Source organism: Peromyscus eremicus, chromosome 3 (assembly GCF_949786415.1).
Source record: "Peromyscus eremicus chromosome 3, PerEre_H2_v1, whole genome shotgun sequence".
Classification (NCBI taxonomy): Eukaryota; Metazoa; Chordata; class Mammalia; order Rodentia; family Cricetidae; genus Peromyscus; species Peromyscus eremicus.
In genome coordinates this window covers 147640914-147654801 of record NC_081418.1, presented here as the reverse complement: position 1 = coordinate 147654801, position 13888 = coordinate 147640914, and the positions used below count along the sequence as shown (strand labels likewise).

General features: G+C 37.8%; 1 protein-coding gene across 1 annotated transcript in view; it reads right to left on the bottom strand.

Annotated features, from left to right (window-relative positions):
- The window catches only part of Pik3c2g (phosphatidylinositol-4-phosphate 3-kinase catalytic subunit type 2 gamma), a 323855-nt gene extending 310352 nt beyond the window's left edge, over nucleotides 1-13503 (bottom strand). The window contains exons 1-3 of the mRNA XM_059256988.1: nucleotides 12758-13503; nucleotides 7634-7716; nucleotides 3483-3640 (exon numbers count right to left, since the gene is read on the bottom strand). Of these exons, the coding sequence (XP_059112971.1) occupies nucleotides 3483-3640; nucleotides 7634-7716; nucleotides 12758-13435 (919 nt within the window). The 5' untranslated portion in view covers nucleotides 13436-13503. The remainder of the gene's footprint in view (nucleotides 1-3482; nucleotides 3641-7633; nucleotides 7717-12757) is intronic.
- Nucleotides 13504-13888: the final 385 nt, after the last annotated feature.

Below are 13888 nucleotides of genomic sequence, written 5' to 3'. Positions count from 1 at the left end.
CCATACACATAATAAAAAATAAAATAAAATAAGCTTTTAAAAGAAAAAGAAAGATATGTTTGGGACTGGAGAGGTAGCTTAGTGGAAAAGAACACTTTCTGCTCTAGCAGAAAACCCAAGTTTGGTTCTCATCACCCACATCTGGAGCATCATAGACACATGTAACCTCAGTTCCAGGGGATATGGTGACTCCTTCTTCTTCTGGCCTCAGCAGGCACTGCACATACATGTTGGAGGTATATACAATTGGGCCCACACATACAAACATATATAAACATTTTTTAAAAGATATGCTATTGACTTTATATTAAGATAATTTTACTACCATCAAAATGTGGTTCTCTGTTTCATGCTAAATCCTGGATATAATACAGACTTCATTATTTTTAGTAGATTTACATAAACATGTTCTTCCACCTCTGGGGCTCAGTTTCCTTATTAATGAGTTTATAATGGCATAGTCTCTGCCCTTTGGGAATCTGACATGTGATTAATATAAACAAAATAGATACTTTTATAATAAATAGATAAAATTTATTTCTTTTAATTTAGTTTAAAATATATATTAATATAAACAAAATCAATATTGCCTTGGAATAATCCTCTTGTACACTGTAAAGATTTGTCACTTGAATTGGTTTAATTAAATGCTAATTGGCCAGTAGCCAGGCAGGAAGTATAGGCCGGGCGACCAAACTAAGAATGTTAGGAAGAGGAAGAGCAGAGTCAGCAGATGCCAGCCAGCCACCAAGCAAGCATGACATATAGAAAATGAGGTAACATGCCATGAGCCACGTGGCTAAATATAGATAACAATTATGGGTTAATTTAAGTATAATAATTAGTTAGTAACAAGCCTAAGCTAATGGCCAAATGTTTATGATTAATTTAAGTCTCTGTGTGGTAATTTGGGAAGTGACACAATGTGGATAAATGTTTCATGCCCACATTTTTAGTGTGAGCTGATGAACTTTTAGTGTGAGCCAATCACTGAAAGCACGAAGTGTTGACTCTTTAAGATCTTCAGACAGTAAGAATTTTTAGTACACAACTTCAAATGTCCAGCTGCATTGTCCAGTGGTTTTGTCTGCAATTCTGTTTACTTTGGTTTATTTTACACTCCTCCTCCTCCTCCTCCTCCTCCTCCTCCTCCTCCTCCTCCTCCTCCTCTTCTTTCTTCTTCTTCTTCTTCTTCTTCTTCTTCTTCTTCTTCTTCTTCTTCTTCTTCTTCTTTTTGGAAAAAATGACTTTGACTGAAACTGGGCAACAGAGTGTTGTAAATGGCATTACTGCCACAAAAAGGAGACATGCTACATTTAAAATTTAGATTTTTCATGGTAGATCAAGATGTCATTTAAAAAGGATTTGGAAAAACAAATAGTAGAGGTTACATGGGAATGGCGAATGGTCATGCATTGTCCTGGCCTAGAGTACTTAACCATATTATAACTTGGGAATATTGAAAGGATGGTATGGATTAAAGTTAGCTCAAAATGAGACCACTGGCAAAATCCTTGGCAAGGGGCTCTGGTAAACAGCAGAGAAAGCTGCTGGTTGATGGTGGCCAGAAAGTATCTTCAGAGACACCTGGATTTGACTTTCCTGGTGCCATGGCTGCAGGTGCTGTGCTACGTAGAACATACATAGATTGTTACTTAGTTATGAATATCCTCTTAATGTTCATGCAAGACTCCACAGCCCACTATCTAAGTTCTTTCTCTTCTGCTTTAGTTTTGTTGGAGCAGAAGAGTCTGAGATTTACTATCAGACAAGGTGGGCCTTAAAATGTCATGATGGGGAGCTTACACAGGGAGAGATAAAGGACAGTTAGTGCAATATTTATAAGTGTTATTCCTAGCTGTGGGATGAGGAAACCTAGTTTCTGTTGTCAGGTCTGCAGGGAAGAATACAGAAGAGGAAGTCACAAAGAAGATTCGGTTCTGAAGATCTTCTGGATTCCTTCAGTTCCAAGCAATCAATGCACCAGAGTGTGGAGCTTTGGAGAACTGTCTACTGAGCTCCCGTGAAACAGTATCTTCTGTCACCCATTTCTTGTTGCCTTTTGGATGTCTCATATTTAGTATGCCTGAACCTGAAGCCACTATCTTTATCCTTAAATCTTTAAATCATCAAGTGAAGCTCCTCATTAACATATTGTCAACACACATGCATATCAGGGCATCCTTTAAGTAGATTTTATACCTGTATTTTTATTTTAGCCCATGATAGAATCATTCTGTCCATTTCATATCAGCTCTCACTTCATGTAGCTCTTCTCATTCTTTAACCCTCAATTGTCCAGCAACTTAAGCACCTGGACTCAGAATCTGTGCTGATTAGAACAAAATGCAGCACCATTGGCTGGAGAGTCACAATCCAGCTTTTAAATATTGGGAGCTGGATCTAATAGAGAGATGGACTGACTATAGGTTGTTAGACAAACAGTATGTGTGCTTGAGAGCTTAGTTATTTTTCTTGTTTTGGAGAAATAAGACAGTGAGTGAATCAGCAGAGGACAAGGTGTGGGAAACAGGGACACAGAGAGACCAACTTAGGGCTAAAAGGGAATTGTGAGCTTTAGTGTTGGTGTTTTAAATTCACCACTAAGTCTTTGATGCATTCCTACTCTTAAGCTCTAGAAGAAATGTTTATATTGCTTAAAAACTTTTCTGCTTCAGCCAGCATGAGTTAGTTTCAAGCGAGATGGTCTTCACTGGTATATCAACACACCATGTCTGTGTCTGTAATCCTCTGTATTTACTCAGCTAGAGCAAGAAAGAAGAAGGTATAATAACGAATATGAAACAGTGAAAACATTTCCTAGTCCATTGTGTATTTGAAAACTGTTGCCTGTTGTTAAGTAATAATCCATGTAGTCACACCTGGATGTTTAATAAACAATCATTGCTCTTCAAAATAAAAAGCCATAGAACAAAAGAACAGGACACTATATAACTTTAAAGAAATCTTCAAGTGATAGAGAAGAAAATGTCTAGTAAATATGATGTAACATAAATTTTTAGGAACCATATTCAGAGACTCATTCTTAGTCAACAGTTCTGATAATTAAGCTAGCATGAGCTGCACAGAGCATGTAAATTTCTTACTGTGGGAGCAGATGCCATTGTTCTTTTTCACAATTTATTCATACACCTGAACAAAGTAGTTGTTCCTGCTGGGTAGGAAATGACATTTTCACATATACATCATTTTTATCTGGAAAATTTTAGAAATTCCATTTATTTTAATTGTGCCAAAATCTTGCTCCACTAGCTGTTGTTAATAGCAAGGAAACAAAGACTTCTGGAGAGCTCTATGTAAAGAGTCCCTGTTCTCAACTCAGATGTCTACAATAACTAGCTCATGGTTGATTTCCTTTTATTTCCCTTCAGGGCAGAATAGTACCAAATGGTGATTCTTTTAATGATTTCAAGCCTATCTTTTGTTACTGAGATTGTGTGTCTGCTTGCAAGTTTTCTTACCTTGTGGCAGAAGATGAAGGGTCTGTGCTGAGTTATTAGTGAAAACATTTACTCTGAACTTGCTGTCAGAGAAGAGCTGGGATGGATAAGCTGTAGTGATGGCCCAGATCTTTCCAGAATTGGAATTAATGTCATTTGCATGATATGTTTCTCTTATTCTGAAAAGTGTATGCAAAAAAAGGCTTAGGACATTATCTGAAATTAAAAAAAACAACACAAAACAAAACTATGCAATCTTGAGGAACTCCAGCAAGATCTGAACAACCCTAAAACCAGGAAGCAGCCACCTTCCCTCTGTGGCACGGTTTAGTAGAAATTATAATCACACCAAGAACAAGGCAACTCTAGGCTTCTGGGGGATGCTCCAGCTGAAATTATAAAGAATATGCTTTCCTTTCAGACAGGAAGATCCACCCAGTGCAGCATCACTTGCTTTTGACTTTGGTCCTGATGTCATGGCTCCTCCTCTCAGATCCCTTGAATGCCTAGTTCCCTAAAGCTGTAAGGATGCTTTGGATCAGAGATGTGAGTAAACAAATTGATTCTTTTGTTGATGCCTAATTCACAAACAATGCCCCTATTTCTCCACAATCTTAAAGTTGTGATTTTACAATTGTTTTACAAAAACTATTGACTTATGAGTGCATGCTGAAAAATTAGCACATGAAGGAGTCAAAGAATTGCTAAGATGTTAACCCTTGAAGCAGACACTTTGGGTTTGAATCTTCATGCTTCTGCTTTGGAATATTAGAGCCAGAGGCATGCTATTTGACTTGACTCTTTGTGCACACAAAAGGGGGCCTTACCACCTACTTCAGTGGTTTGAGGGTTAAAACAGAAGAGGCATAAAAGATTTACAAACTTGGAAGCCATGTGAAGCATCACAATGATCATCACTCTGTATTGCCATGACTGGTCCCTGTAGGCCCATGTTTACTAAAATGAAATGAAATCTTGTTTGGTATTTATTTCTGTTGTTTTTACTGTCATCCAAACTCTTCTTAAATGGAAAATTATGGTTCTATGTTATCTTTGGATCCTTCATGTTGTGCTTTATGTAAACTGTTGTCTAGGGTCTCACATATCCATGTGTTTGAACACTTGGTCCTCAGATTATATTACACTTTATGGAGGTGGGGGAAGTTTTAGGATGTGGAGCTCAGGTGGAGGAAGTGTGTCAGTGTGGGGTGGGCCTTGAGGTGTATAGCCCAGGGACCCTTCCTGCCTCCTCTCTGCTTCAAATATTGGTATTTATATAACAAGATACTGTTCAGTGCATGAATAATTTCAGCTTCTACCACTTGGGGCAATTAAATTTAAAGCACAAACTTGCTGTGGAATATCTTTCTGTACACTGTAAATATGTTTTTGCATTCATTGGCTGATAAATAAAGCTGTTTGGCCAATGATGAGGCAGATTAAGGTTAAGTGGTACATTCAAACTGAAGAGGGAGATAAAGAAGGGTGGAGTCCTGGTTCACTTTGAGCCACCACCAGGAGGAGCAAGATGTGAGAAAACAGGTAATGCCACAAAGTCATGTGGCAAAACATAGATTAATAGAAATGGGTTGAGTTAAGTTGTAAGAGCTAGCTAGCAAGAAGCCTGAGCCATAGGCCATACAGTTTGTAATTAATATAAGCCTCTGTGTGTTTACTTGGGACCATGTAGCCTCGGGACCAGATGGGACACAGGAAAACTTCCAGCTACACAAAATCATGATTGATTCTTCCCTAACCCTTGCAGGGCATCCAGTATGAACTGGGACTTCTTTTGTGTATGATGGAATTTTACTATGTTGTATAGTCATGTGGTGTTTCTTTAAAAAATAAGATTTGAAAAATTAGGTCAAGGCCAGGCAGTGGTGGTGCACGCCTTTAATCCCAGCACTCGGGGGAGGCAGAGCCAGGCGGATCTCTGTGAGTTCGAGGCCAGCCTGGGCTACCAAGTGAGTCCCAGGAAAGGCGCAAAGCTACACAGAGAAACCCTGTCTCGAAAAACCAAAAAAAAAAAAAAAAAAAAAAAAAAAAATTAGGTCAAAACAATCAAATCAAGCAATTATTAATATCTTTAATAGGAACATAAATGAATACAATAACATATTTAACTAAACTTATTTAAATTTTAGAAAAATAAATGTAATGAGATATTTAGATCTAGTTTATTATGGGTTGGGAGATTGTCTTGTAAAAATTGATCTTCATATTTCAGTTGATTTCCTTATTTACTTTTATAGTTTGGAACTGAGAATTCCAAGAACTGAGTGAATCCTAACAGATCTTATTAAGGGGACAGTGTGCTTAGACAGGAAATCATTGTGCATACAGACACTTAAGCTACAAGTACAATCTCTTATTTCTCTTTACTACACCAACCTTACATTTGGTTGGTTGCTTTAGTTCTCATGATTATTTAAAAGAAATCATTGGGGAAAGCACTTTTAAAAGTTTGGAACACACAGCACAAGTCACTGACAAAATCACTTAGTGTGATTTCCTGTCACAGTTGCACCTACATTTCATCATCTAAGAATATAAAGCTATATGTTAGAAAACAGAAGCATTGCTGGAGTTTACAAACATCCCCTTCAGTGGTATATTAAGGTAGCTATTCTTCACATATGCAGGCAGGAATTACCAAATTATAGCTTTGAAGATTTATTTTTATTATTAATTTTAAATTACATGTATATGCACATCTCTCTATGTGTGTATGTGCATGTGAATGCAGGTGCAAATAAGTGCAGAAGAGATCATCAGATCCCCTGGTGCAAGAAGGACAGGTGGCTGTGAAACACCAGATGTGGGTGCGGGAAACCATGCATGGGTCCTGTGCAGAGCAGCAAGTGCTCTTCACTGTTGAGCCACCTCTTAGTAATGAAGGCCACATCAATACTGTTGTCTTCGATGATTCTAATCTAAGAATGTAAAGGATCCTTTAGATTTTTGCTGTATAAATTAGTGAGAAATTAATGAAAATTGAACATTTGTACAGTTTTGAGATGATTTGCTTTGCGTTTTCCTGTATATATGTTACATATATATTAAATATATATATTTAAATAATATATATATATATTTAATCTCTCCTGTGTGGTTGTCAGAGACATTTGTTTGTTTTGTTTTGATTTTAGCTCTCTCCAAGTCATTTTATTTTTATTTTACAATATGAGCCTACATTAAAAATGAATGAAGAAGTTTTAGGAACAGAAACATCCTTTAAATTAATTAGCGACTCAAATCTTTAATCTACTTTCATCATTTAGTAGGAAGCCAAAACCTTTAAATAAATACACATTTCTTATATTTAAGACAAAATATTCAAGAGAATAAAATCAAGAAGACTAAAGAAAATGCATTGAATTTTCAAAGTAACAGAAAAATTTCCACTAGATAAACGGTAACAACAAGAAAAAAGCAATCACCTTTATATCATAATGTTAATGTTTAGATTAGCAAGGAGCCAATGACATTGCTGGAAGGTTCTCTAGAAATCAATGACTTTCTCAGTGGAGAAACAAATATGTGCTTGTTCAATGTGGTGGCAACTTCCTTGAGAGAGGACTCAGCTGATAGGAAGGGACTCACATGACCGGAATGTTCTTGGTAGGAGGGTGAACCTGTAACAATTTAGGCCTGAGCCACAAGGACCAAATACCCCAAATATTTATGTAATGAAATAAACTATGAATACACTACAAATTAAACTACCAATGAACAAGGGCAGTTCTGACAGAGAAAGTATCCTTTAATCAAAATTTCAATGGTAAAATACTTGTTTAAGTGTAGAAAAGAAAAGCCAGAGCTCGGTGGTGGTGACGCACACCTTTAATCCCAGCACTCAGGAGGCAGAGGCAGGCAGATCTCTGAGAGTTCGAGGCCAGCCTGGTCTACAAAGCGAGTTCCAGGAGAGTCACAAAGCTACACAAAGAAACCCTGTCTCAAAACACCAAAAAAAAAAAAAAAAAAAAAAAAAAGCCAGTCATCAAGGTGATTAATGGGTTAATGACAGTTGGTCAAAAATTGTTTTTATTGTATTAGCAAGCTACAGGGATTTGCCATTTTGCATGCAGAACTAGTTACTGAGTAGATTGAAAAATAGAGACATTTTTCAGACACAGAAACTTCAATATTTATGAAAGAGTGATACTCACTTTCTCACTTTGTTACAAAAGGAGGCCAGGCTCCTGTTACTCCCTTGTGGTACTTCAACTATTTGAATGGGACCCCCAACTGGCTGGAAAAAAAATTGCTAAATTAATACAGCTCAATATAGAAAAAACACCAACTTGTTTATGTAATTTTATTTTCTTCTAAAGATAAGTTTGGACTTAATTTTACCTTTTTGAATTCGACTGAAGAAATATTTATGTATAGAGAAATGTATAGATCTTAGATATATGATTTTAGTTTTCATGAATGCGTGCATCTGTGCTATCAGTAACTAGAAAATATTGAACAATGCTGTCCCTTTAAAAGTTTCCCCGAATCTCTGTTAGATTATCCCACCAACCTATTTGTAATTAGCAGTGTTTAGATTTCTGTCATCATATATTACTTACATATGCTCTTTTGTTTTTGCCTTCTGTTACTAAGTGATGTATCTTTTTAAGTGTCTTCCCATCGTCACCTACCAGCAGTCCAGTGTTTAAATCACAGAGCATTGGCATTCTATTGCGTAACTATCGCATGATTCCTTTGGTCCTCTTCCTCCTAATGGACATTTGAATTGTTGATAGCCTTTGGCAACTATCAAGAAATCATCCTTTCATGTCTTAGAGCCTTTGTGACCATATGTTTAATATGTTAATAATATATGAATTAAGCTTTCAGTTAGAGGGTACACATGTGACTGCTTTTAAATCACTTTGCTCATGTATTTTGAAGCTCTATTATCTGCTGTGTACACATTAAACTTATTATCTCTTCCAGACTGACTCTTTCACCATTGTAACATGACTTCTTTTACTTCTAGCGATACTGTCTAAAATCACGTTTTCCTGATGTTAGAACCATAGCAGTCTTCCTTTTCAGGCTGAGAGTTAAATTCTTGGTTATTTTCTTTTTCAGTCTAACTATCTGTCAAGTTAATCTTTTTCTGGCAGTAACTGTGCCTTTATGTTCTTTAAATCTAATGTGATATTATTGTTCAGTCTTCTTAATGTATTTATATTTAATATATTTATGGAAATGGTTTGATTTCAGGTCATCATGTTTACTTGTTTTTATGTGTGTTTTTAATTTTACTTTTTCTGTTTCTCTCATTCATTTTTATTTAATTTTCTATTTATCTCTTGGTTCAATATAATTCCATTAGTAAAGTATTATTTCACTGCCTTGGCTCCCAATATCTCTGACTCCCCCGTGTCTGGTTCCCACTGTCTCTGGCTCACACTGCCTCTGTCTACTGACTCTGGCTAATACTACCTCTGGCTTCCACTGCCTCTGGCTCCCACTGCTTATGAATCCCACTGTCTCTGGTGCCAACGTCCTTTGGTTCCACTCTCTAGCTCTCACTGTCTCTAGGTCTGTTGTCAATGGCTCCCACTGCCTCTGGTTCTATTCTCTGGTTAACCACTGTCTCTAGTTCCATTGTCTGTGAGTTCTACCTCTCTGATGAGAAGTTTCACTCCTTCAGATGGCTGTCACACGCCCTGAAATCTCTTTCCAACTCCTTGTAAAACTTTTTTTTGTCATTTTGACTTTAAATATTTGAATGACATTTGCCTGTCTTTGGATGACTTTGCATTTATTTGCAATTTGTTTCCTTTTTGACTCTATAATTAGTTATTTTCAACTAAATTTGAGAAATTTTCTCGACAATATTCCTTGAGCCTTCCAAATTTTGGCCAAGATGTAGTAAATCCCCAGAGACTTCTGAACCTACCCACTGCATAGCTTCCTTTTTGACAGCACGACACCCAGCAAATCCAAGCTGCTTCTGCCCTGCAGCTAACTGCCCAGCTTTGCTCTCCAACTCAGAGTGGTGCTGTCGTTCAAGCTCCACCAGACTGCACAGCTGCAGGGAGCTGCCCTGTAGGCACAGACCCGGCTCCTGGCAGCTCGTAGGGAATCTGTGTACTATGCTGCCTGTTGTCCAAAGCCTGAATTCAGCAGCTTTTAGTATTTTGTCTAATTTTGACAACATTTGTAATAGTAGGGAAATTTACTGATTAATGTACTGTCATGATATAAATTAGATATCCTTAAGGTATATTCAATTTTCACTCAGATAATGTGAGGTAGCGTTTCTTAGGCAACAATCTTCTTGCAGAGTTAGGTATTCTCTTATTCCTATCTGTTGTTTTTTACTAGGCTGCCATTTGTTTGTCCTCAGGTCAGTTTGAGTCACAATCCTGAATTCAGGAAATCTATCTTTACTGCCCCAGATTCTTTCTGTCCAGCAGAGCAAAGTATTCAATGGAATTTTCGGTTCCTCCTGTATATTATGATTGCTATTCTCTCTCTCTCTCTCTCTCTCTCTCTCTCTCTCTCTCTCTCTCTCTCTCTCTCTCTCTCTCTTTCTCTCTCTCTCTCTCTCCCTCTCTCTCCTCTTACTCCCTCTCTCCATCTCCCTCTTCTTTCTCATGTGTGTGCATGTGTGTGTGTGTGTGTAGACTCTGTCAGGTGTTTTTCTCCATCGGTACTTTACCTCCTTTATTGATGGTCACTCACTGACCCTGTAACTCATATATTTGTCTAGACTGGATGACTAGCAATCTAGAGATCTACCTGTCTCTGCCCCCCTAGCACTGTGATTGCAGACTCACACCACCGTTGCCTGGGGGTCAGAGCTAATAGCAAGCCATAGCAGAAGCCGGGTGGTGGTGGTGGTGGTGGTGGTGGTGGTGGTGGTGGTGGTGGTGCACGCCCTTAATCCAATCACATGGCAGGCAGAGTCTGTGTGTTCAAGGGCATAGCCAGCTTGGAGACACATGCCTTTAATCTCAATACCAGCCATAGAGACCTGGAGGTTGTATAGACAAGCAGTGGTGAGAAGGTCATGTGGTTGGGTTTACAACCAATGAGAAGGCAGAACAGAAAGTCAATAAAAAGACAGACACACAGGAAGTAGGTCTCTTTCTCAGGGGAAGGACGGCAGCGGCAGCGAAAGGCGGTCTTGGTCTCAACTCTTAGCTACTGCTCTGACCTCTTGGGCTTTTAACTCTGCATTTGGCTGTGTGTTTCTTATTTAATAAAACCGTTCAGAATTACATCTACACCCATCTTTCTTCTTTATTGTGATCTACTTCTGACCTTATTCATGTCTTGACACTATAAGCAGAATAATCTTTAAACATGATGCAGGAAACTATGGTTATTGCAGTGAACATAAAGTAATCAAAGAAAGTATTAGAATCAATGGAACAGTAATTACTTAATTTCCTACTTTTGTCTGGCTCCCAAGCAACTTTTTTATTTGATTGCCTGCCAATCAAGTAATTTAGGAGCTTCTGTGTACAAGGATATTTTCCCCTGCTGATAAAAAGATTTTAAATCGTCATAGTGTGACTCAAATTCTAAACATAACAAAATGTTTGTGTACTTTTATAACATAAAAAAATAGGTAAACTCCATCAGCTAAATTTCTAGTTATATTTTTATTCATTAAAATGTATTATTTAAAGATTATTTATTTATTTAATGTACATGAGTGCTCTGTCTGCATACACAACTGCATGCCTGAAGAGGGCATCAGATCCTATTACAGATGGTTATGAGCCACCATGTGGTGGCTTTAAATTGAACTGAGGACCTCTGGAAGAGCAGCCAGTGTTCTTAACCACTGAGCCCTCTCTCAACCCCCTTCATTAAAATGTACCAGTATACTTTAATATAATATAATATCATAGATTATACTAATAGAACATACTAGTAGCTTTGTGCTGTAGGCCACAAAAAATATATGAAGTAGGAATTCAGCTGATAATGACAAAGCTATACCTGGAGGAATTAAAAACTCTTCTAGAGGATGAGGCCAAGGCTAAAGGAGTCTTGGTGATATTGGTTTTTGATTATTAGCTGTTTCCTGTTGTGAATTTCTCGTGTGCTATTGTAGCTTTTCCATCATTCATTTGGCACAATTTCCCCTATACAATTAAAGTATTTGTATAACTTTCTCCAACTGTGCTAAAACGGATGCAATCAAAATCCCTAATTTCAGGCCTTTCTGTAATTATCATCATTAACAGCCTCCAGCCAGGACCATCACTGGATGGACAAAAGTCTTATCTGAAATACCTCACAGATTCCTCTAAGAACAGACTTAAGCATCCAGACTATCTGCTTGAGAAAGCTTGGCAGATATGCTAATTAAACTTAACTTTCTCCTTTTCAAAGTCTTATCTCTAGTTTTAGATCCACCCTTAACAATTAACTCAGAACTAAAGGGTTCATACTTACAGGTACATCTTGCTGTGATAGAGGTTGCCTAGCCAAGTTGCCTAGCGACCGAGCATACTTTCCCTGCCCTGCCAGAAAACTGTGCGAGCAGAGATAGCTTGGAGAGATAAGGGCCAATGGGATAAAAAGTAGTTTTATTTTCAGAGATGGGATGGAGAAGAAAAAAGAAAATGGAAGAACTAGATGGATAAGAACTGGAGAGGAATGAACTGAGATTGGAAGAACTAGGTGGGAGGAGAACTAGATTGGAGGACTAGAAGAGAGTACTAGAAGAACGAGATGGAAGATGAGGAAGAGCCAGGTGGGGAAGAACAAGATGAGGAAGAACAGGATGAGATAGAAGGAGATTGGAGAGGAGCTAAGATGGGAAAGAACTAGATGGATCAGAACTTAGATGGGGCAGAACTAGATGAAAGAATTAAGATAGAATTTAGAGGGGACAGCAGATAAATATAGAGAGAAATCTGGCAAGAAAGGACATGAGAACAGAATAGAAGCTGTGTAGAGAGAGAACTGACTCAGAAGAATAAAGTGTATGGACTAAAGATTTTCGTGTACATAGATTCATGTCCTGTCATCTAAGATTAGATTATCAGCTGGTTGTAGATTCTTCCCTGGACCCTGGGAGAGGACTATGGAGGGGCTGGACCCCAATATTCCTCATTAAGTTTGGTGAAGTGGGAACTTGAAAAATTATAGTTAAATGTAATTTTTTTACAATAGTTGTTAATTTAAAAACATGGAATTTTTGAAATTAATAAAATGTTCTAAATAATACTAATAGATTTTTCTACTTGAGATCATTTAACTTTATTACCAATTAGTCCAATCCTTAACTGAGAAATTGTTTTCATGTTCATGTGTTTTGTACATACCTCTGTGTTTTCCAGTGATGTGCTCTCCCATGTCCTGGGTAGAAGGGAGTCCTTAGAGTACATCAGAGAAGGTTCTGCAAGGTTTACATCTCCACTTCCTTTATTGTCTCTCTTGGGTATGGAATCCGTTGAGTCCGACGAATAAGGAGGGAGACTGTTGTCTTCAAATTCTGTATGACAGCTATGATGTTCATTTCCTGGTTGTCTTTGTAAATTACATCTATCCAGGCCAGTGGATGATGGAGTTAGAGCATTGAACCTGGGATCCTTGGCACCATGACATTTTTCAGTGGGATTTCTCCAGGAGTCTCCCTCATCTATAATCTGATGTGTAGGTAATACAGCAGGATTAAAACCAATGGCTGATGTATTCCCAAACTGAAGATGAGAGATGTCAGGACTCTGAGAAGTGAATTTGTTGAAATGTCTTGGGTGTGTTTCATATATGGATTGCCATTTCGAACCCAAGTTTGGTGCACCTGGCACAAAAAAGGCGTTTCCTTCTTTTTCACTCTCATACAGTGGAGTTTCCTTATTGATCTCTTCCACTAACTCATCAAAACCCAGTCTGACTTGGTTGGAAGAAAGGCACGGGTTTGCATGGTGAAATTGTTGGTGATCATATCCACCTTCTTGTGGGTCAATGCGATTTGGGTCTGTTTGCCACCTATACGCCATTTTTGACTTGGTATAACTGAGAGGATTTTCTTGGCCCCAAATATCTCCTTGATATTATAAAAGAAGTTACAAATTTTCCTAGAAAAAAAAGGAAACAAAACTGTTTTTAGTGACAAAGGCACTTGCAAGAAAAAAATCATTTTGAATAAATATACACATATGTGGATTGTTCACTTGGCTGGGAATGACTTTCTAGAGTACGAAAAGAGTTCATGAGAACTAAAGCACAAAGACTCTGAAGGAGAGTATTGACTTTGGGTTGACTCATAATATTTTTTTGATAGAAAAACAAGTATCCCTCAACTCTGGCATGCTTCTTTTTTATCATTATTATTTTGTGTGTATGTCCACCACTTGAGTGTCTGGTGCTGAGGAGGTAAGAAGAGGTCAACAAGTTCCCCAGAACTGGAGTTACAGATAATTTTGAGCCACCATGTGGGAGCTGAGAACTAA